The sequence below is a fragment of the Manis pentadactyla genome, chromosome 2, assembly GCF_030020395.1.
Source record: "Manis pentadactyla isolate mManPen7 chromosome 2, mManPen7.hap1, whole genome shotgun sequence".
Lineage (NCBI taxonomy): Eukaryota > Metazoa > Chordata > Mammalia > Pholidota > Manidae > Manis > Manis pentadactyla.
The window spans coordinates 133,142,672-133,167,945 of NC_080020.1; the positions used below are offsets into that span (position 1 = coordinate 133,142,672).

General features: G+C 40.0%; 1 protein-coding gene across 6 annotated transcripts in view; it reads left to right on the forward strand.

Moving 5' to 3' along the window:
- Nucleotides 1-25,274, forward strand: part of CTNND2 (catenin delta 2) — a 947,950-nt gene that overhangs the window by 759,664 nt on the left and 163,012 nt on the right. For all 6 annotated transcript variants that reach the window (XM_036896685.2, XM_036896686.2, XM_036896687.2 and 3 more), the window contains one exon: nucleotides 8,470-8,653. In XM_036896685.2, the coding sequence (XP_036752580.2) occupies nucleotides 8,470-8,653 (184 nt within the window). The remainder of the gene's footprint in view (nucleotides 1-8,469; nucleotides 8,654-25,274) is intronic.

The following is a 25,274-nucleotide window of genomic DNA, read 5'->3' on the forward strand; positions in this document are numbered from 1 at the left end:
CATGTACCAGATTGGTCAAAACTTTTAATATATGCTGCCAGTTAGCAAATTCTAACATTTGAGTCTCAAGAGTATTGCTTTGGAAATCAGTTTTGGCATGGGAATAAGACAGCACCTCAACATTAATGGTTTTATTTTGTGACAAAGTAGTTTTAGAACTTCAGGAATTAAAATATCTCATGGGGGCCTGGGTAGACTTAATCCAATTAAACTAGAATTTGCCTGGTGTAGCGAAGATCCGATTTACTTCCTAAAGTAAAGAACAGCTCACTCGTCATCCCTTCTCAAGCTAACCAAACTCTGTAAGTATTTTGGAAATGAGTAAGAATGATTCTGCTTAATGCTCAGTGATTATTTTAAAAGGAATTCTAAATTTGAACCAGCAGCCTTAAATGGCAATAGTAGGGTGACCGTCCATAGTTATTGACTAGGGAACAATCCAGTTCTTCTCCCTTCTCGCCTCACATTTATCAGCCCCTGCAGCCCTTCCATCTTGTCACCATCTCTGTGAGACTCTCAAGTTAGAATGATTCATTATAAAAGAATTAACCTTCACCTAAGCCGCAAGGTCATTACAGTTTGCTCTCCTGGAATATTAAAGAGGAGAACACAAGTCATTTGTTCTGGTCAGTCAACCTCTGGGACTCCTAAAAGAAAACTTAAAACAATTTTGGCCTTAGGAACTTACCCATTTTTTAATTTTTAGAATTATTTTAATTGTCTTAATTGAGATTTATTGTACAATGGTGGGATCACTTATTGTCAAAAAATGAATTGGCCTTGAGGAAAGGTTTACCAAAGTAAGACAAGCTTCAAACCTTTCACAAAGAATTTTTTTCCCCAGGTATATCCTGGAACTATTGATACTCCATCAATAGGATCCATAAGTCTCTGTCACAGTATCCATTATCTGATCCTAATTTTCAGAAATGATAATCTATATAATTAAAAAAATATTTTTTAATTTCCTATGTTGTAAGACACTAAGTATTAAAATAAATTTCTTTTTTTAGCACTCTTATAAAATCACCTTTATTACACATGATTTTAAATGCATGCACTTCTCTGCATGCATTACAGAATGGCTATCACATCCATTTCCTGAAATAATATTCTTCTCAAAGAAGCATTCACATAGCACAATGTTTTTTAAAAATATTTTTTATGTTTTTGAGATATAATTGACATAGCATTGTATAAGTTTAAGTTGCACATATTGATTGATCCATTTATATATTGCAGTATGATTACCACCATAGCATTAACTAACATCTCTATCCTGCCACATAATTATCACTCGTTTTTATGATGAGAACAGTTAAGATCTAGTCTCTTAGTAACTCTGAAGCTTATAATACCATATTATTGACTATAATCACTATGCTTTCATTAGATCTCAAGGACCTATTTATTTACTGGTTATATATTTTCACCCTTAAACAACATCTCCCTAGTTCCCCCGCCCTCCAGTCTAGTCTCTGGTTTTATGAGCTCAGCTTTTTTAGATTCCACACATAAGTAGGATCATACAGTGTTTATCTTTCTTTGTCTGACTTCTCCCACTTAGCATAATGTCCTCAAGTTCCATCCATGTTATTGCAAATGGTACGATTTACTTCTTTCTCATGGCTAAATAGTATTCCATTTTATATACACACATACACACACACACACACACCACATCTTCTTTATCTGTTCATCTGTTGGCAGACACTTAGATTGTTCTTTTATCTTGGCTGTTGTGAATAATGCTGCAATAAACATGGGAGTGCAGCTATTTCTTTGATTCCTGTTTTCATTTTTGGATATATACCCAGAAGTGGGATTGCTGCATCATATGGTGGTTCCATTTTTAATTTTCTGAGGAACTTCCATACTGTTTTTCATACTGACTGTACCAGTTTACATTCCCATCAACAGTGAAGAGGGTTCCCTTTTCTCCACACCCTCCCTAACACTTATCTCTTGTCTTTCTGATGATAGCCATTCTAACATGTGTTAGGAGCTATCCACTGTCATTTTGGTTTATATTTCCCTGATAATTGGTTATGTTGAATATTTTCATGTGCCCATTGGTCATTTGAGTGTCTCTTTGGAAAAATGTCTATTCTGTTCCTCTGCTCATTTTTTGCTTGAATTGTTTATTTCTTTGTTATTGAGTTATATGAGTTCTTTATATATTTTGGATATTAACCTTTTACTCCATATATGGTTTGCAAATATTTTCTCCCATTCCACAAGTTGCCTTTTATTTTGTTTATTGCTTCTTTTGCTGTGCTTTTAGCTGAAGATTTTAGTTTGATATTTTCCTACATGTTGATTTTTGCTTTGAACTACCCATTATTTTTGCAACATTTTGGTGAACTTCAGCACTGACTCCAGATCAGCGCTCTTATTTTTAAAAACATTAAATGAGTATGGTGCACAAATCTTGTTGAGATGCTCATACTACCTCACTTTGAGGGTCCTGACTTGTCAACAACAATTTGAGAATGGTTATATGATGCACCCAAGTACTCATATGTACAGTGTATGTGCACACACACAGATGCACAAATGCAGACATATGTGCACACATGAGCACACACATATACATATGCACACAGCATAACACAAAGTTAGGGTGTCATGGATCTCCAGATTTTGATCAGCCACCCTCCACCCACCCATAACTCAAGCTGTGAATGGGTGGTAATGGAGAAAGTAGTGACGGGCATCCCCCCGGCTCTGTCCATCCCAGCTCCAACCAAGCCTGACCTTGACTTGTAAGATAAACTTGTTTACTCCCATTCTTCTCTATTCTTCTCTCCCTTCCCCAGGTAAACAAATTTTCACTCTCAGAATAAGATAAATCATAGGTTAGCTTAAAATAAATCTTCATATATGCATTAAGCTTATTTTTAATTAGTTGATTAATTTAAAACAAACTTTTAAAGCATTCACTTAAAATGAGTTCATAAAAAGCTCAACTTTTCTTTGGTTTGAGTCTCACCAATGTTCAGGAATTGTGTTTTAGGTCTAAAGATGAAAAGCAAATAAGTGGATCATAGGAAAGTCTTGCATAGCCCCAAGGCAGTGTTCAATTTTACCATGATTCAAGACTTGTGACTATTAAAATAATGTTTTTTTCTTTGTGCATCGAGTTTCTTTTTTTAAGGCAGTCTTTATCTCTTCTAGGAGAAAAAACCCCCAGTTGCACTCTATTAAAACAAAGTAAAGGATCCAATGGAAGTAATTTAAGATTTTATTAAAGAAATTTTAATAAACCAATTACTGCTCATGAATATGGATGATCTCAAGGAAAAGAGTCATCATGTGCCTGAAATATAAATAAACTATATTTTAAGTATATTTAATATACATAATTAGTTATTTAAATGTCTTCTCAACTAAACCTACTGTCAAGATTATATTGGGAACAGTAATAAATGTATACTGATAAAAACTATCAAATACATATAATTAAAGGAATGATGCTATAAAACAATTTGTTAGAATAAATTCCATGTCTGGAATAAATTAGCATATTTTTATCAGGTAAATTAAAATTTGCTAGTGACCGTCAACCAAAATACTAAACCATTTTAATGTTACTTTCTGATAAGAATAAAAGGGGTAACTTGTTTGGATGCCAAATACTCTTTGAATTCAGTTTATTCCTCAGCTTCTTCACGAATTGAAATTTTAGTATTACCTTACTAGTTTAGAATTATCAAGGAATTGATAAAGAAAATCAGCCAAGTGAAGTACTAGAAATAAGCCTTCTAATGCTAGACTGACTGTTTGCAGTCATAAAAATTTTTGTCTAGTAGCTAAACATAGAATTTCTGTAGACTCAAGTGTTATAATCCCATTGCAATAACACATTTTTGTATTCTCTTTTGAATGAATTGTTTTTATCATTGCCTCTTGCATCTCCTATTTTATTCTTCCAAATCATTACTTACTTTTGCTACACCACAATACTTAAAGAAGACTGTTCAGTGCTTGGAGCACACATGATTCTGCAAGGGTCATATTACTCAGGTATTAAGTCTTACATTTATTTAGCACCTGTTTGGTGAGCACCTAATGTGCATCAGAGCATATTCTCTGTGCTGCATGTGTTCTGTATGCCCTGAACACTCAGGCAGGGTCCTTGCTTTCATGTCACAGCTGGGACCCTGTTGTGGGGAAGAACAATGAGCAAATGATAGAAAATCAAGTATTGAAAACTCATAGGAAATGTGAGTTAGTGATGAGATCTCTGCTGAAAATCAAAATATGAGCTCTGATAACAAGTGTCTGGGAGGTAGTTTAGAATGATGCAGAAAAGCTTCTGAGTTTAGCACATTTAAGGTGCCATGTGAGCAGAAAGAAGGCTCTGTCTTCTAAAGGAGAATGTTCTAAGCCAAGAGGGTGTAAGCCCAAGAGATATGAGTAACAAACGAGCTTGCATGTTCAGGGAGAATAAATAAGGCCACGATGGCCAGAGCATGCCTGGAGTTACAGTAACGCAAGGGCCACAAGGGTTGGGCCTTTGTGTTTTGTTTGCCAATGTGTCCACTCAAGTGTCTCAAATAGAACCTGGTGCATGCTAGTGTATCCTTAGCATGCATGGAGTGAATAAAAGAATAAATGAAAGGATATGATTCAAGATGGATTTAGATTCAGAGAAAGGCCAGATCACAAAGCTACAATAAGAGTTTAAGTTTATTCTATGGATAGCAGAATATTTTAAGGGGGTGTGTGGAAGACTGTGTAATGGCCCCCCAAGCTATCCATGTCCTAATTCTCAGAGCCTGTGAATGTTATTTACTAGTAAAAGTGGACTTTGCAGATGGAATTAAGTTAAAGATCCTGCAATGAGGAGACTATCCTGTATTTTCCAGGTGGGCTCATGTAACCATAAGGGTCCCTATAACAGGGAGGCTGAAGGGTCAGAGTCAGAGCAGGAGATGTGGTAATGATCCTGGATGCTGAAGTCGGAGGGATGAGGGCCTCCAGCCAAGGAATGCAGGCAGTCTTAAGAAGCTTTTTTAAAAAAAACACGGAAATTCTTCCCTAGAGCCTCCAGAAGGAGTGCCCCCCTGCTGGTCTGTTTTAGACTTCATGCCTCCAAACTGTAAGGTAATACATGTGTGTTGTTTTAAGCACTACATCTGTGGTGACTTGTTACAGCAGCAATAGGAAACTAATAACAGGTTGGTCCAAATTAAAGAAAAGTGTTTGGCCATTTAATAAGTTGCAAACATGAAAAAGGATACATTTTTAATAGGTAAATATCATTTGTAACCTAAATTAAAATGCTTTATAAGTTTAATTACAGAGTTTAGCTTCCTCCTCCTTTATGAATCTTCTCTATTGTCCTGGTAGACTTTAGTAAGAGGATGCGCCGTTGTAGGGAATAAAAGAACCCACAGCATGAGAGGAGCAGCTAGAAAAAAAATGTGATTGAGGGAAAAAGGGAGTCCAGTAGACAAAGGGAAAGAAGAGGAAGAGAAAGGAAGGAGAAAGGAAAAGGGACAGAGGGCACAGGTTGAGAGGGAAGGGACATTAATTACAACAAATTACCCCCAAAATCACAGCAGCTAAAATAACAAACATCGATCCCATACCGTGCCCCTGTGCCAGCAGCCCAGAGGGGGAGGGGTTCTGGCTCCAAGTATGTGTATATGAGTATATGTGTGTGAGGGTATGTGTGTGTGTGCGTGTGTGTGCGTGTGTGTGTCTGCAGCAAGACAGATGTAGAGCTCCCAGCTGTTTCCCACTTTTGACTCTTGACAGACATACCAACCTTCATCTCAGTACCTCCAGAGACCTCTGATTCTACATTCAAATGTCTCTGTGTCCGGATAATCTAACCTGAACTCAAAGTTTGCAGGGCCCCCTGCAACTGGTTTGCTGAATTTCCCTGAAAGACATTCTGCCTCGTTATATCCACTCTGCCAAGCCCACATCCAAGCAGAGACAGTGAAACTGACGTGGTCAGAGACCCACTGAAGTTCTCATATGGTCCGGAAGCACTTGGGAGCTGCAGTGTAAATTAAGCGATGAAGTTGAAATACGGGACAAGCGCTGTGCCGAGTTCATCGGAGCGTGAAGCGCAGATGGAGCCAGCCGGGGAAGGTGGAATCAATGTGAACCAGGAAACTTCTGTCCGTGTGCGATTTGAAATCAGGTTACACTGATTAATAAGAAAGGTAATGGAGGGAACAGTCCAAGACAGAGTTATCTTGGATGATATCCTCTCACTCTTAGTCAAATATTAGGCTAGGCCTTTAATATTGCTTTGATTTTTCCCCTTTCAACCCTATCTGTTTGTTAGAAACAGTAAAAATTGCTTCATTGTCACAGAATACCTTTAGATTCTTTGAAATTCATTGCATGAAAAAATTCAAGTCTCTCTTTCTATTAGAGTTTTTGGAGGAAATGTATTTTGCCACAAAACATCCCACTCATATTTTAAAATATTTACAAGCCTTCATTTTCATGTATTGATATTTTCAAATCAGGACTTGGGAATTAAAAAATTCATGTTTTGTGTCTGTATATGTGCATTGGTATACTTAGAAGAACAGGCATAAGCCCTTTAATGTGATATTTTTGAAAATTATCTTAAAATACTGGGGTAGATATTAATTTCATTTTAATGTGCCTTTTCACTGCTGAAAAACTAATATTTTACTAGAAAAAAGCGTATTTCGGGAGACTGCAAATGAATGAAGGTATACATTTTGATTATTTCAATTATCCAAAATTTTTCTTAATGGGATGAATAAACAGCTTCATATATTATTTAAAACAAGATAGATTCATATGATAACATTGCTAGAATTTCAAATTGTTCCAAGTCAAAAAATATTTTTGAGCACCTCTGTGTACCATTGAGAATTTTTTTGTATACTCAATTTAAGACACTATTGGAAATGCAAACCTGCACACAGAGGTGCATAGAAAATGGTTGATACAGTAAAGCAAGGGTGAGAAAATTTTTTTTGTAAAGAGACAGGTAGTGAATTATTTAGGCTCTGTGGGCCATACTCTGTCACAACTACTCAGCTACTCAATTATAGGCTATAGATAGTATGTAGAGGAACAGGCAGGGCTGTGTTCCAATAAAACTTTATTTACAAAACAAGTGGACAGGATTTGCTTTCAAGCCAACCTCCTGTACTAAAGGACTGATTTATATACTGAGCACCAAAAACATTTTGTTTTATTTGCATTTACTTAAACAAAAATCCCAGCAAATGTTATTTTCAAAGACAGTTGTAAATTTATCTCTGTAGTTAAATTTACATAGAACAGATTTAAAACTGTCACTTTAGTCATTAACAACCAAACATTATCAACTTTCAGGCTAGTATTATTAATGCCCTTGGATAGTTCAACTTGTACAACGGAAGAAACTAATAAAACAAATGTCAGAAATGTGTGTTCTGTTTATTCTATTCATAACACAATACATGATACATAAACCTCATCTTAAAATTTATTGAAAGTATATTAAACAAGTAAGCTGGAAGTTGGGTTTCTGATGACATCTATGATATTTTATTCCCCATATCTGCAATGGTGATGTCTATTTGGGATTAGTCTTGAGGGAAAATGCAGTCTTTCTTTCATAGGATAATAGAATGTTATCCTCTGTTTCTTTTACCTTTATGTGTTCTGCTTTGAACAACAAAAAATAATCATTCTAAAAGCATTTTCAAGTGATATCATATATACAATACTTATCACTTTTTCTATAACTAACCCCATTTTAAGTATCTTTTATAAATATTTAAAAGCCTAAAACATTCCATCTGCCCTAAAAATGTTGCTTTTGCTCTGCCTCCTCTTATTCTCTGCAGGGCATGCCTTCCGCGTCCTACTGCTCTGTCACGTTATAAGAAAAATCAATCTGTAGGTTCTCCATGAGCATTGCTTTCACGGAAGAGCTGACAAAACTGTCACAAGCGACCGTAAATTTAAATTTCTTATTGAGCCCATTGTCATCAGACCTGGTGCTGGATTCTCATGAGATACTGCATGGTGGTGGCTGCTTCTATCTGGAAGCTACATGAATCAGATAGTCCACATGTGTGTATTGAGGTTTGGGATTAAACAAAGCCATGTTGCTAGTTCATCTCAGGTAACTGTCACAATGCTGTGGTCTTGGTTAGAATTTGGGTGCTTGGCTCCATCATAGTGATAGTGACTGGGGGCTTGGTTGGTGCCCTCAGTTCAGTAGGATCTCTCAGCCTCAGTTCCCCTCCGTGATGGGCCACAGACAATAGTGTCCCAGTTCCTCTGCCCACTTTTCAGACTTTCCTAGCACTGCTTTAATTTGTTCACACAGTTCTAAAATTAAGGGCACACTCTGGAAGACATGCTCACATTATCTTTTCCTTCCTTCTCTTGTGTTACCTTGATTAGGTAAAAGGCTCTGAGATGAGAAACACCTGCGGCCATCTAAAAGCTCTGTGTGTGTGTGTCTTGCAGGAGTCCTTTGGAACCTCTCATCTTGCGACGCACTCAAAATGCCAATCATCCAGGACACCCTGGCAGTGTTGACCAACGCCGTGATTATCCCCCACTCGGGCTGGGAAAACTCAGCTCTGCAGGACGATCGGAAAATACAGCTGCATTCCTCACAGGTGCTGCGAAATGCCACTGGATGCCTAAGGTGGGTCCTGCGTCACTGGCTGCTGCCTCCTGCTTCATACACTTGCTCTGTTCCTCTAGCTTTAATCACTGTTTTGCTAAGGATCAGAGTGTTCTGGTGAATGTTGATAGGGCAAGGGAATATAAGACGCTAACAAAAAACCGTTTCTAACGAGGTACTTCCATTACCCTGTACCTTACCAGTATTTTACTTATGTCACATGTTTCCTTAGGTCTTGGGCAAAAAATAAACATTTTCATTGCAACCAAAAATAATTTGTTTTCTCTTATTAAAAACCATCATTGACAGTAATTTCCCATGTCCTGTCTTCTCATGCATAGAGAATAACCAGGCAGGCCAGTAGCTTGAGGACAGTCTATGACAGATTCATAGGGGTCTAGTTAGTTAATTGCCACCATTAGTTATTTTTATTTTTTATTTTAGAAATAACTCTTTGATAAGGCTTGTTGTGTGAAATGCATTTTTAATTAACAAAGTAGCAAATGTGTTGTAATTCTTTTGCAGTGCATTTTTACAAATATCATCTCCCAAAAACCTGAGACATCTTAGAATCATCTTTATGTTTTGTATAATTTTTGCTCTTAGAAAAGAATGTAATGATCAGGATATAGTGCTTCCAAACTCTAGAAACTGTGCTCCCAAGGATGTTGTATTTTGTTCCAGAGTTGGAAATCTCTGCTGGATAAACTTAATGATGCGATGGGGGCAGACGGGTGATTTAAAAAACCTAGTCAAATAATGTGTATTTCAAAAATAAAATGTACAAGACTGCCTCAGGGGGACTACCTCAAAGCTGCCGTTTCTCCTACAGTAGATCAGCTACTAGGTGCAAAAACCAGTCTCCACTGAGAAAGAACAAAATCACCTTGGTGTTATTAATAATAATTATCTCATGAATATTTATGAGTGCGCTCAGCCTGCAGTCTTGAGAGGCACATGTGTGTTTGTGTGAATGTGCGTGCAGAGAGGAGATAGCGTCTGCCTCCATCAATAATGGCGTGCATTCATGGACGGGCAGAAGAAGCCCTCTGATGATTTTGCTTTTCCTCAAGGTCATGGAGTAATGATCCTTTGACGTGATTTCTCTGACTAGGCTTTACCTTAAGCCAGATTTACAGTTCTCCAGACCCCCTATTGAGACATCCATTTTATAACCTCTTCAATTCTATTATCCTTCAGAAACCTCCTGCCCCAGCAGAAGAACTATAACTCTTTCAAAGCTAAACTGTAGGCACTTCTGACCCTTTATACCTGATTTTTATATTTCAGTTATTTGCAACTATTACAAGCAGTTGTTTCCCTTCTTAGCATCTTACTTGTAAAGGGTGTCATTGTCTCTAGTGAAGATCAGCAAAGGAAAATCCCTATACAATCAACTGTAGAATCATGGTCAGTAGAGACCTGGTTGGCTCTATCAGTTAAAATTCTCTCTGAATAATCCAGTAACATAATTATACATTAATGGCATTTGACTTGGGATGTAGGCCACCACCATTGTGAATGTCCATTCAACACCATTTGATGAAAAGTCCAATGAAGAAGCTAGGCCAGTGTAGGTTCAAAGGACTCCTTGTAGGTCATCTGGCTGAGGTTAGGGTCTGGACTGTGACCCTAAAGCAAATTAGGGTCAGACCAGGCTGACTGCCCATTCCTCTGCTGCTGGTCAGGAATGACTACATCAGAAGGCACAAAAAGAGGGGGACATCTGATTTAGAAAGATTAATCAAATTGGGCTTCTTCAGTCAAGATACAACCAGATTTTACGGCTTTCCCACTTTTCTGAGTTTATTGTGTGAATGACAAAGCAGAACCCATCAATATATAGTGATACGTAACTTTCCCCTTAATTCATACAACTCCTGCCCTTCTACAGAAAGAAATATAATTTCTCGTCTTACTTGAATGTGTTTATGAATCATTCCACATTGATGAGCAGGTTGGACTAAGAGAGGAAGAAAACAGCCCTGGGAAGGAGCTAAAATGAGTTTGTCAAATAAAGACTTAGCAGATAAAAAGTTTCAAGAAATTTTCATTATTTACCACTTACTTAGAACCAGTGTTGGCAACACACCGGAATAGTCACAAATGTTTATTACATCATGATGGAAGATTCTAGATTTTAGTGTATGTGGCTATTTACATTCTCAATTTTCCCAGCAAAGCTTAGATCTTAATTTACATGAAAGAAATTACTTCCTGTGCCATTCTTCCCTTTCAGCAGTTTTACGTGTGAGCATTCACTGAGTGTTCCTGTGTTCCAGGAGCAGAAATAAACACGCCAGCCCCTCCCCTTCAGAACTTATAATCTACCAGAAGAAAATGGCACCTATACCAGGAGCCCTCCTATTATACCTTAGTGGCATTCTGATGCTCTGATTGGGACAATACAGGAAGAAAAAGTGGGGTTGGGACTAACTAGCTCAGTCATTGTGGTCACAAAAGCCTTTAAGAATCAAGTGAGCATCATGCTAAGCAGAGAAAGAACATGACCACGCAAGGTAGTGGCAAAGCATTATGGCCAGAAAGAGTGGCCAGTGTGCTCTGACACAGGGGAGACCACCAGGAGCTCTAGATGGTCTAGACCCCAGGGGACTTCCGGAAATATACCTTGCACGCTTGTTCCATTCTGGGTGCTACAGGGCCTTCAAAGCAGAGCTAAGGAGGATAGACTTGAGTCTGTAAAGAGGAGAGAGCTGTGGCGAATCTGTTGCCAACAGAACACAGTGACCAACTGTGTCGGGGAACAGTTGCAGGGGACCCAGTGGAGGCACACAGGACAGCGAGAAGCCACACCACAGTGGAGCTGTGGATTCACTGGGGACGCCCTGCATGCTTTGTTTTTAAGAGCCTTCCAGAGGACAACAGTAACTATTAGTATTTGGTTCCATTTGTTTAAATTTGACCTTCACCAATGGATAGCTATGTGAAAATGTCCACAGTTGTTTACGTTGTAGTTCTGCTTGTCATCTTGCAAAGTTTTCTTCCTTTTAATCAGACTATCCTTTTTAAAGTGATAGTTTCACTACTTTACCCAATTGTTTAGAGTAGTTTCATGGCACAAATCAATATTTTTATGTGACTGACTTTTAGTAAATCAACACCCAAACACATGTAACTGTGTTAAATAATGGATAATGCAATAGACTCAGCAAAAGTCCTCCTGGAATAGCAGAAATGGGTTGAGTAAAGTCCTTAAATATAAATTAACAACCAGATCATCTCAATTTGTAAATCAGATCTGGGCTTATACCTTTGCAAACATTTTCCTCTCTCAGAAAAGTTAGAGAGATTTGGTGCTTTGGTGCTTCTTAAAGCAGAAAAAAAAAATCACAGTAGTTGTTCTGGTCACTTTTGTTGTACTAAATGTATATTGTATATAAAACATGATATAGTGGTGATTTGTACAATGAGATGATACAGTGAGTTTGTGTAACATTTGAGTACTTTGGTCTATTAATTTATAGCTTAAATCTTACAAGTCACCTAAACTGTATACAAATATCACATTGACATGTTAAAATTATTTTCCATGTGTCATAATCACCATCAGGTTCCCTGAAATGAGGCTAAAACACAAGAATATGATTCAGGACCTTACTTAGATTGTAACAGAAAACAGTAAGTTGCATTTGGTCTACAAACCGTGTGTGTGTGTGTGTGTGTGTGTGTGTGTATACAAGGAATTCAATAGAAAACTCTGGAACTGTGACTAGTTTAGTGTAAACCAAGTTAAGTGTCACAGCTGCAAACAATTCAATATTTATGGATATTCCACTGTGTCAAGGCAAAAAAAAATTAGTAAATTTAAAAGATGTATAAAATATGTACAAAATATTTCTTACTAGTGCAGTTGTTTTCCTTTTTTACATCTTATTTTTTATTAGGGAAACATTTAAAACTAAGGTATTATTATTGAGGACCATTCTGCTGTATTAAAATTCTTTTCAATTATTTCTTTTTCTACGCTTCAACTTAAATTCTCCACAGCCTTTAAGTGTTAAGAGCTAAATATAATTCAGTCCTCGCCACAATTCTGCATTTTCAAAAATTGTCTTGCGAGTGTGATTTTGTCATTACTATTCATTATCAAATGAAACTTTGAGTTAAAAAAATTAAAGTAGCAAGGTACATGGGGCCACTATTTAAATATTTTTGATATGTGAGATGTCACTTAAATTGGATTCAGTGTCACTCCTCAGGTGGTATTTTCCCTGATATTGACTTGGAATGGAGACTGTCTCAAATGGAGAAATTGAAGAATAGAGCCCTGGGTGTGTGTGTGTGCATGCGTGCATGTGTGTGCCTGCTTATTCCAAGGTTTCAGCTGGCAACATAATGGATGTTTATTAAATACTTTTACGCATTGTCGATAGACAAGATTTTTAAATAAAATTAAAATAAGTATTTTTATTCATAAAATCCCTGTCTTCCAAGGTCCAGACAGTTCTGCTTCAAATGCATTGTTTATTCTCACATCTATTAAGTTCAGTAGCTCATGTATAGTAAGTGGGTAGCCAGTCCTGGCACCCCATCCTGACTCCTGGTCCAGACCAGTGCCACATACCACACAGAGAGGAAATGCAGTGTTGTATGAGATGAGATGAACAGGTCTGTGCTTAGAACACAACCAACCAGCCGACAAATGGACAGCGCTCTCCTTTGTGTGGGCTCCTTTGATCTGCTCCTGGGCAATTACCGAGTGGGATCATTGGCCAGCATCCCTTTCTGCTGTCATTGCCAACTGTCTCTCCCTCCTCCTCCTTTCTGCAGCCCAGTCTCCTCTGCTAAGGCCCCGAGGCAGGAGTGCGCAGGCAGCCTGGACATGGGTCACTTTGCCCCACATATGCCCTTCTCTCCACTTCCATCTTAAATCTTAATTTAGACAATTAATCAGAGCAGTGGGTACTTTTTTTTGAAGGATAAGATGATATTTTAACATATATCCTAGATGATAAAGTTGATATTTTCCTAGTACTCAGATTCCTCGTCTTTGATGATTTAATTCTTTTTTATTGATACCTTTCTCCAGACTAGTATTTCCTAACCACAGGTAGCTTAGAACACCAGTGAGAGCTTCTGGTAGGTAAAAGTAAATTTATCAGATTATTATCAGAGGTCATTATTCATAATTTTTGTTCCTAGCAGGATTCAGACTTATGTCATTTTAGGATGGGAAGCTGAAGTTGAGAATTTAAGCAATTACTATGTTAAAGGAGATCACCTTTTTATTTTTCACACACACACAAAAAAATGTTATAGAGGCAAATGGTAGCATTCTTAAATGTTGAAAAGCTGGCCAGAGCGAAATTTAACTTACCAAAATGGCCTAAGGCATAGCAAACTAAAATCTGGAAGGCTAACACTGCCCAATCTTTAGACTATTTCACACAGTCTTACTAAACTCTGTCCAGCTTCTTGAGCCTTCCCTTAGGCAGTAGATGTTGTACCAATATGGACAGCGGTGCTCACCCTGCCCCCCACCAGTCCCGAGCATGGGGCTCGTTCGTGGGGGGCAGTCTAAAGAAAAGAGGTTCTTTCCTCTGCTTTCTCTAAAAAGTAAATCTTCATGGAAAGATGTCATATCATGTTGACATAGCAAATGTTTAAGCAAATATGAGATATAAAATGAAAAGTTAATGCCCTTAGTCCTTTTCCATTTGAAATTCATTTTGGGATAGGAAATGGAATTTTTCAAAAGCAGATCTGTTTGCTCCTGAAATATCTGTCACTGAGGAAAGAGGATAGAAATGAAAAAAAAAAAAAATCTCATAAATTCTGTTGGAGGAACAAGTTGATAAGAATGATATTGGGTAGATTTTGGGGTACCAGGAATCAGGGGCAGGTGGGCAACGGGCAGGCTGGGCTTCGTCTCCTATGCTTCCTTCTGCCCCTCCTGCCCCATTCTACCTCAGGCACACACTAAGGGTCACCTTCTTTCCTTTGTCTAATTTTGTCTTTTGCTTTAATTCTGCCAAATTAAAGCTTTAATTTTTAATAAAAGCCATTTTAAAATATGGCCTAAAATAAATGTGGTAACACATTAGAAAGGCTTTGGTCATAAGAATGCAAGAAGTCATTGTGTTAGCCTTTTCTTCTCAGTTTACAACTTAGGAATTGTCTTGCCAATGGGTTTCAGCCCCAGACAAGTTCACTATGGATTTAATGAGACCAAAGAAATGACAGTGGAACATTCTTGGGGTGAAAGGGTTATACCCAACTTTATTCCCATGGTGGCAGATCAATCACTAGAATCCTGTCCACTCAGATCGAGTCTGCATGCAGCAAGCTGGTCCCTGCCTCTGGGCCTCTCCACCCCTGCAGCCATCCCAGTCTCTGTCCTCGGCGCTGCCACCACTCCAGCCTCTGCTCTGCTCTCCTGCAGCCGTTCCATCATGTCACCCAGAGCACTGGGTGGAGCTCTTTATATAGAATCAATAATGATGTATTCCCCACACATGTGTAGTGAGCTAGCCGACCAGGGCCAGGTGAGAATCCTGATCACAGGAACCTTTACTTTATCCACAGGGGTCCTCCAAGGACACAACTTTCCTGTGGTCTAAGTCAGTTCAGACCCTGAGGTAGGTTCGGTTTTGTACTCATGATTGTTTCATTGCACAATGTGTAGTTAAATACTTGTCTTAACCTTTAGCTAGAATAATCATCACCTTCAACCAAAAATGTACACTGACCAACCTGGGCCTGAACGCTGACTAGTGAAGATCACGCTGGCTCAGCCTGTGGACAAGCTCATTTTGCCTAAGGTCACTATAGTGTGTTGAATAAGTGTCCCCCAAAATTCATGTCCACCAGTAACCTCAGCATGTGACCCAATTTGGGAAAATAGGGCCTTTGCAGATATTTAGTTAAGTTGAAATGAGGTCCTACTGGATTAGGGAATGCCCTAAATCCAATAACAAGAGGACATACACAGGGACACACAGAGGAGAAAGCCGTGCAAAGACAGAGGCAGAGATTGGAGTGATGCGGCTGTCAACTAAGGTGGAGCTCTTTATATAGAATCAATAATGATTGATTATTCGGACTGCCCGAAGCCACTTGAAGCTAGGAAAAACCAAGAAAGATTCTTTCCCACTGTCTTCAGAGGGAACATGGTGCTGCTGACACCTTGATGGTAGACTTCTAACCTCTGGAACTATGATAGAATAAGTTCCTGTTGCTTTAAGCAGCCCAGCCTGTGTTAGTTGGTTCTGACAGCCCCAGAAACCTAACAGAATGACCCTAGTGAGTAACTCAGAGGGGACCTATGGAGCTGGGAAGCCACTGAGAGCAGAGCACATGGAGAAGAAAAGTGGTAAATAACAACAAAAAAAATCTGCCTGTCTCCAAACAGTGCCCACACACTGGTACAAAGGGCCCAGACAGAGAGCTGATTTTCTCAACTCACAGGCCATGTCCCCCCCATAGCTTAGGTGCAAGGCAACATATCCCTTTAGCAGAACTGGGTTCTGCAAGCCCTGATGGGGCTTCTCGGCCAAGGAAGGCTCAAATCCAACCTTTTGATTGGTTGTCTGCTTGAGAAGCATCTCCCCATGTGTGGATCTGATTTCTGTGTTTTCTGCCCCAGTTTACGAGCCATCCTCTTCTTCCCCTCTTCTTCACTTTGAAAGATATGTAGGATCTTTGATACTGCAGCCAACCAGAAGTCATTCGAGGTTCTCAAGCAGGGCACCTGATGCTGTAAGTACAGTTAGGGATGAATGCACCAGAAGCCGTGTACAGAATGAATGTTTTCCAGATTTAGTGTGAAACATGACTATGTTTCCCATTTAAAATATCACAAATCAATACCCTAAAGATCCCTGTTGTGGCCATTAACATCCTTTCAGAGTGAACTATAGGTGAAGCCTTGCTGAGTATCGTATTTTACTTTCTTATCTGCCAGCTCAGTAAGACACCCATAATCTACATAACTGTATAGCTGTGTTACATTTAAGTTGTGCAAACTTATGACTTTATCTTCAGCCAAGGTACCTACATAAGGCTCTCTTTGCTAACTTCCACAGCTCATTCCCTGGTGCCACCAAAGCATTTATTTATTTTTATTCTTCTATTCCCATTTCAGCATCTTGTCCTGAAGGACGACAATATACAACCCTAATTTTTTCCATCTATCTTTGTGTCCATGAGAATGTTATTAAGCCCATCAAAGGAGCTACACTGTGCCTTTGCTTATAAGTAAAATTAAACTCAGACCCTCAATTAGTCATTTTAACCCATATAATGGATGAGCACTTGGTCCCATGGAGCCACTGATTCTGCAGTGACCTTGAGAAAACCCCGTCACAAAGTAATACTAGTGACAATCACAGCCTGCCTGGAAAGCCCCAAGGACATTTATTTTATCTGGTTTATTCTTGCATTAGTCATGGGTAAGAAGAGGAATCATCCTTATTTTTATGTTGAGTTCAGTCGGTTGCCAATATTATTCACCTATTAAAAAGAACCTATTTTTAAAAGTATTTTTTAAGCCTTGTAAAATGAGCTCTGAATTTATCCCAGTCTTATGTTATAGCTGAATTGACCACTCTTTATCCAGGCACTGAATAAGAGAACAATGTAGCCTTTATGGATGCCATGAACAGATGAGACCCCACTCAGCCTACCCACACCCCAGTTCCCTACATCAGGTCCCCAAGTGGAGGATGCCCTGTCCCTGGGCAGTTCTGGGCCATTCTTTACTTCTGAGAGCATGTCTATTACAGAAACAAAGTGAATGGTTTTCCTGAGCCATGACTCAGCAATGAAGCCGTCTCTGAAGGAAGGGAGCAGTGTTAGGGGTGGGGTAGCAGAAGTTGGGAGTCTTAGGACCCCATGAGAGAGGATGGCTGGGCTGCAGCCTCAGCAGCTCCCCGGGCGATGCGGGCTTCAGCCTCCCGTGGGGCCACCCAAAACTTGTAGCTCACTTCCTCCAGCCCAGTCAGAGCGAAGTGGTGGTTTATACTCCAACAGCTCACTAGGGCTGTCTTCGCAGAGAACCGCAGACTGGGTGGCTTAACAACAGAAGTGTATTGTCTCTTAGTTCTGGATGTTAGAAGTCCGAGATCCAGGTGTCAGCAGGGCTGGTTCTCAGAGGCCTCTCTCCTTCGCTTGTGGGTGCCACCTGCCCACCGAATCCTCACGCGGTCTTCCCTCCGTGCATCTGAGTCCTAACCTCCTCTTCTTCTGAGGACACTAGTCATGCAGGATCGGGGCCCGTGCTAAAGATCTCACTTACCTTTATTACTTCTTTACAGGCACTATCTCCAGCTACAGTCACATTCAGAGGCACGGGGGATTAGGGCATCTGCATATGGATTTTAGAAGGGGCACAATTCAGCCCATAACAATACTATAATAGTTGGCTTGCATTGTTTGTTCTCATCTTGGGAAATAACTTTTAATAAATTAAAACATTCTTCCAATGTCATGTTGACCAGTATGAAGCACATCTTGACTCAGAACAGAAACCAAAATCATACTTATTCCTTCATTTTAGCTAATGTTAATTTGAGTCTCTATTTCTAAGTGATGTAGAAGTGATCCTAAAATATTCTACAGGCTGACATTTTCCTTGTCCTTGTCTTATCTCTAAGCTGACACAATCACCAGTGAAACTTCAAGAAATGCTCTGTATAGCCACGTAATAATAAAGGTCAATTATGAACTTTTCTTGAGTTTGGATTTTATAGATAACAGTTAACTATATTAAGTCTTATACTTCGATGCAATCAATAACTTGATTGAACAATAAAAGAAGGCTCTTAGAAAATCTCAACATATATTCATCTTAAATCCTAAATATTGAATGTGTATAAAATGTCCTTAGATTTGCAATCAGGGGGTGTTCATTTGAGCCCGACTTTAATACATACTGCTCATTGTCAAGAAAACCTCATTTTCTTGGCCTCAAGTTCCGCAGCCATAGGAGGACATGTGGCCTAGGTGTCCCTGATGAAATGAAAAAGAAAATTTAAAGCATGGTCAGGGTGTTGGCTTCCTGACCCCAGATGTTCTCCACAGTGGGATCCCCAAAATGAGGTATCCCCAAGTGGGGCATCACTCTTGAAAAACACGGGCTCTGGGGCCTGGCCTTTGGCCTTACCTGGTCAGAAACTGGACTTTAAAGCTGCAACGCTATCAGGAGGAAATCAGCCTTTGGTTTAGGGTCTACTTAAAAGCATATTTTAACGGTATGATTCTTTAATATGAATGCTGTCTAATGCAACTGTCCCAAACTCCAGTGAGATGGGAGTTCCTTTCCTATTTTACATTAAGCTGATGCTCATAAGGCTAAAATTTGCCCAATTCACACAGCGAGTGAAAGAAGGGAGGGTGATGTGAATCCATATGACCTGACAGTGGGGTCCTCCCACTCCACCATATTCTAGTAAACAGAAACGGGGCAGCCCAAGAACGTGGTTTTTGACAGAGGACAGGATGCTGGCTCCATCTAGATCTGCCGAGACACAGACGTCAAGACAGAATTAGCCATCCATGCAAGATACTTAGGGGCAGCACTTGAGAGGAAAAATGGGAGGAAACCAGAGGAACTGGGAGAGCCACTGAACAGTGGTGCAGATCTGACCCCAAGTGAAGGAGAGAAGGGAAGAAGGGAAGGAGGGAGGGAGGGAAGCTGGTTGAAAATGTCTTGCACCTTAATGGAGTTCAGCAAAACCCCTGGAGAGTTCTTGGGTCCAGTCACCCTTCCCAGAAGTCCCCACATCTCACGGGACTGGGCTTGCCTTATCACTGCTGCCCAGCTCAGTTGCAGGCTGGGAGCACCCATGGAAGGTGAGGCCCCATCATGAAGGCTAACACAGTGATGGATTTCTGGGTGCAGCAGCCAGACCATCAGTCAGTGACCCTTCTGCTGGCAGAGATTGGAGTGGGTATATTTTCATGGTTATTACATAAGCCTAATCTTCCAGAAGCCCTGTCATTCTCTACAGGCTAGCCACTGAGAAGTCACATTATAATCAGAAAGTTGCTTGGTGGTACGGAATCTGAACAAAAGGCATTACTTATACTTATTAAAAGTTTCAACCTCTCATCATCTGTTCCTTTGAGTCTTTCCTTGTGCTAGGGCCTGCGGCAGGAGTGGAGGCTAGATAAAGAGCAAATACACAGTCGGTGCAGTTAGCTATTAAAAGCAATACATAATGTAATAGGTCATTAAGACGACCTGATGCATCCAAGTCTCATTAGGCTGCCTCAAGACTGGACAAATTGGAGTGTGTTTTTCCTAAGCAATGCCTTGGAAGGCCATTTCTTTTGCTCAGTATTTTCATGGCTGACCAGCCTTCCTCTTACTGGTACATTCTTTATTTGTGTTTAAAAAGCTTTCTACTGTTAATTGTTGCATCTTGCAGCCCTGACGCTTTCTATCTCCTCAGGAGTCTGCATTTCTCTTATCTTGTCTATTAGGTAAAGTCTGGAAAAACTTAATTTTTCAATTCTTTTGGAAGACCTTTGTATCCCCCTAGAGGGCTAACTATAATTTTGCAAAGTTCTTGGCATTTATGTTCCATGAAATAATAATAGGGATATCATTTCTCCCAAGTATTATTTTGTTTCTGTAAGCTAGAAAATTTGAGAATATAATGATTTCACCTTAAATATAAATTATTCATAAATACCCAATCATGCTATTCCTTCTTAAAGTTTCCATCATTTACTTCTGCAAAATTTGTTCTACTTAATTATGAAAATTTGCTGGGTCCAACTAAAATTTGGTTTCAATTATTTATCCTATAACTTGGCTGCAAATATGGGCTTCTTTTAAAAGGACAAGCAAATACCAAGTTTTATCTATGCAGTATGAGGAGTCATTCTTCCTATTAAAATATGGATATTCAAATCTTTCCATTCCTATGAACAAATTACTTCCTTTAAAAAAAGATTAAGTGAAAAAGTTCTGTTAATTCTCAATTGGTAGTAATGGTGTTTAATATTTAACCCTATGATACATTAGGATTAGGGTGTTCACTCCCTGATAAATAAAAAGCAAATTGTAAGAGCTACCTCATTCTTCAAATCCTTCGTAACTTCTTGATATTAAAAATATAATTTTTCCTCCTGCTCTCTCCCACATTATATTACATTGCATCAGAAGTAGCTTCCCTGGAGGAGAAGCAAAGAAACAAGTCTATTAACCATAAATTGAAGAAGAAAGAGCTAGCCAAACAGTTTCACTTATTGCTTACATACCAAGCCTCTCTAATATTTTAGAACATCTATTTTCAGACCATTTCTCCTTTCCCTTTCCAATGTGGCACTTATTTTAAAAGAAATAAACCAAGCATTTACCAGAGCTGAGACAAAAAAAAAAAAAGACCCAAGGAGATGAATACAATGCACAGAGCAAGCAGAGCACACAGGGAGGGTTGCCCACATTCGTTCATGAGGATCTCCCACTTGCAGTCGTGATTCTCCTTGGAGGAAAGAGAAACATGACCGATGAGAGCCACTAGTAACACTTTTCCAAGGTACCAGCTTTGATGCCACACCTCCCACCCTCCAGCCTGTGAGTTGGGAGTGAAGAGCGGGCTGCATGGTGCTGCTCTGTACAGTGTCTCTTAGTTCTGTGCTCCTCTCATTCTCACAAGTCTGGTTGTTCCTTAATTAACCAAGAATATTTGAAATGTTTCATTTGTTCCTTAGTTGACCAAGAATACTTGACATAAAAGAGTAGAGAATGTTTGAATTGCCATCTTCTCTCATTGAACCCTTTTCCTCATAGTGGGCAGAGACATCCTCAACTGTTAACTGTAAGGCATTTGGCAGACAGCTGTGGGGGAAGGCTGACTGGGAGCCTGGTGCCCTGGGCTCTTCTCATCACCTTTGGAAGGGGTGAGAAATGGGGCCTCTGAACTCAGACACTCCGGGAGCTGCAGCAGTGTGGGATCATAGGAAGCAGAAGTGCCAGGGTGGGTGGGTCGCCACTTGGTTCCTGGCACAGCCTCATGCAGCTCCTGGTTGCCTCTCTGTGGCGAGATCTTTGTCTCATAGAAAGTTGCTCATTCTGGAAACAGAGAACTGGGGAAGCTACTGAAAGTAAAAATCATCATGTCTTCATTCTTACTAGAAAGTTCTTCTGGGCTGTCAGAAGCTTCTGGAAATACCAACTAAAATGTTTTCCTTAAGCAGAGAAGAGCCAAAGGGAGGCAGCCCTGCCCGAATTTCATGTTTGGTCTATATTTTCTTGCCTCCAAGATGTTTAAGTACAGGAAGCAATAGTAATGACATGCTAATGGGCTGACAGCCTTCCACTCTGGATTTTCAGGATACTGTGCTTTGTTGTCTGTGTCACAGATTCATTTTCAGTTTTTCAGTCAGCTAAGTAAAAGGACAGACATGCCAGGACTTCAGAGGAGCCCTGTGTCCTTCATTTTTGTCCTGTAGATACAGACACATCATTATTCCCCATTAACCAGCACTCAACCAGCAAGGAAGACGCTGTGCCATGGATGCCCCAACTTGAGCTAATGAATCGCAACAACTAATTGCATTTCTCTTAAGGTAGCTTATTACCAGAAAGTAGCTGTGTTAGCACAAAGATTGCATGTAAGAGTGGCAATACCCAGAAAGAGGCTGGCTGATTAATCATCCCCTGTAATTCTCCTTAATAGTCCTGTCTGGGCTCTTATGTCCAGACCATTGTTCTTTCCAGGGTTACATTCGGCCTGACCTTATTTTGTACCAACAATGTAATTGGTAATTGTGGGCTAATTTATATAAACAAACAAGGGTCCTGCTGAATGAAAGCACTGTCACCATGATTGGTACTTTCTGCTCTAAGAGCTCTTTATTTTGTACAAGTTTGGGTCAAGTGCTTGGAGCCAATGAAGCTGTCTGCAAAAAATAATTATTTCAAGTAAGAAAAAGCATCATGTCCTTTTAAGGCCTGCCTGGAAGTGTGAGTTGTGGTCTGTTCATGGAGTAAGAGCTCCCGTGTTTTTGAGGAAGCTAGTTTCAGTCCCTTGCTTAGAATCTTGACAGGACCCGAAAGGCAGTATTTCTGCTTAACACGTGTGAAATCAGTGTTGGTGAGTTTCTTCCTAGAACATAAAGGAATCTTACTTATTTCTCTTTGGCAGACAGCACTGTCACCCTCACTAGCAAACATGATTAAATGTCATTTGTCCTTGACCCCTGTCACTCCTAAGCAGCTGAAATAGATTAAGAGCCTGCTGCTTCCAGAATCAGAAGGAGCTGAGTGTCATCTGCCAGGAGCTGCAGTCACAGGCTCACAAAGGAACTGGTGCTGGGGTTTATCATGATTTTCCAGGGCGCATTCCTATTTGAGGGGAGATAATTGAAATAGATTATCCTCTTGTTTCCTCTCAAGCACCCAGCCAGGATCCCCTGTAAGCTTAGACAGAGACCTCTGGAAAGCAACCCTCTGAGCACCCTCCCACAGAGGCCCAAGGGGTCAACAGCTCAGAAGGGCAGAGCCCTGGGTCTAAACCACCCACGTGGCCACAGGTCACCAGAACAGCAACTCTCTTGGAGACAGAAAGCACCTTACCTCTCTCCCCTCAGGGTTTGTAAGCTTCCTCCCCTTTCCTTAGAAACTGTTTATACTCTGAAGGCTTCAATTAAAGTGAAGCCAAAGGCTGAGAAACAGTGAACCACAAATATCAGATTAACCTGGCCTAGGGGTCAATCTGACCCACAACAAAAACACATCCCTCTACACAAGGGTCACCTTCTATTTTGAGTCTAGCATGACCCCCCACCTCCCCGTTTTTTCCTTCCTTTCCCTTTTTTTCTTTTATTTTAAACAGATTTAGAGAGAATTCATGTAATACCAAATTCACATAACATTTAAAAGTGAAGAATTCAGTGGCATTTAGTGCATTCATGTTGTAGTGTAACCAAAATATTTTCATCGTCCCAAAAGGAAATCTGTACCCATCAAGCAGTTGCTCCTCATTCTCCTCCTGCAGATGGTGGCAGCCACTAATCTGTATTCTGCCTCGTGGACTGATCTATGGTGGCTATTTCATACAGATGCAGCCATACAATGTGCGACCTATTGGGCCTGGCTTCTTTCACTCAGCATAGCTCAAGGTTCCTCCATGCTGCAGTGTGTGTGAGTTCTTCATGCCTCCCCACAGCAGAATAACATGCCGTTGTATGGATATACTGCATTGTGCTCATGCATCCGCTGAACATTTGGGGTATATCTGCCCTTTGGCCATTGTGACTAATGCTGCTATTAACACTCATGGACATGTATTTGTTTGAGCACCTGTTTTCAATTCTTTTGAGTGTACACTTAGGAACAGAATTGCTGGATCATATGGTACCTCTAGGTATAGCTTTTTGGGGAGCTATCCAACTGTTTCCTGTTGCCCTTCTCTGCTCATTCTATGTGTGTCCGTCCCCATTACATTTTCTGGCCCAGACTATTCTCTTATTCTCCCATGAATTTCCTTTTCTTTTGTCTTTTCATTCCAGGGACGTTTTCTCTCCACCTGCTGGAGTATTAAGGCCACTTGTCTTTATATCACTTTGAATGAGGCCTTAGAAGAAAAGAACTGTGTGAATATTACTGCTTTACCTTAAAACTGTGAAGACTGAGGCTGGCTCACTGCAAACCCTCCAGTCTCTGGCCCTGTGCTGGGCCCTTAGCCCTTGCTGAGTCTGCAATGTTGGCCTTCTTTTCATTGCTCATTGCGCTGTATGCTGAGCTCTGTTCTGCCTCAGGACCTTTGCACATGACTCCTACCACCTTTAGAGCCATATTTTCTCCTCTTTACCTTCAAGTCTCATCTTCGATATCTCCTATCCAGAAAGACCTTCCTTGACACACCTGCTTCCTGTATGAGTTAGGCCTTCCTAATGCTTTTCCAAAGCATTCTGGGCTTGTAACCAGACCTGCTGACAATAGGGTGTGATGCTCTTGCCTGTGTGCTCGTGTGGTTAAGACCAGTGGTCCATGAGCTGCATCCTTACCTCCATGAGTATTGTGTCTTTTATCATCCTAGATTACTCAGTCTTAGAACACCGTCTGGCACCTGGAAGACCCCTGAAGGAGTGAGCAAATGAATCAATCAATCAATGGCCTTTCTTTTTCTGCTTTGCTGGCTGCCTAATAACTGTCCTGTATGAATTCTCACCATAGCAAAGAACCTCTTCATTGTCCCGGGTGCTCACAAACTCTCCCAGTTGCAGAGATAATGTTATTTGAATGATCACCAGTTTCTATGTGAGATTAATTTCTTAGTTAGAGCCATGTACCTACTTCAGAGACAATGTTATTTAAATAATCACCAGTTTCCACTTGAGATTACTTTCCCATTTAGAGCCACATACCTACTTATTTTCTAGTGGTATTTCTGTTAAATAAAACTACCACTGCAATTAATTTCACCACAAACAGAGTATCTTTTCTTCTTGGACAGCTTTCACTGGACAGTTGAGGACATTTTGTCCTTGAAGTTTGCTCCTATTGCCCTTAGTTCTTATGACTGGATTCTGAAGCCATCTTACTTGAAGGAAACTTGGTATATTGGTTTATCAGCTCAGTTAAATAGTGAATATGACAGATAACCCTTTAATACCTTAATCATCACTTTATTCTCATGACAGCTTTATGAATGATAGATTATTGTGG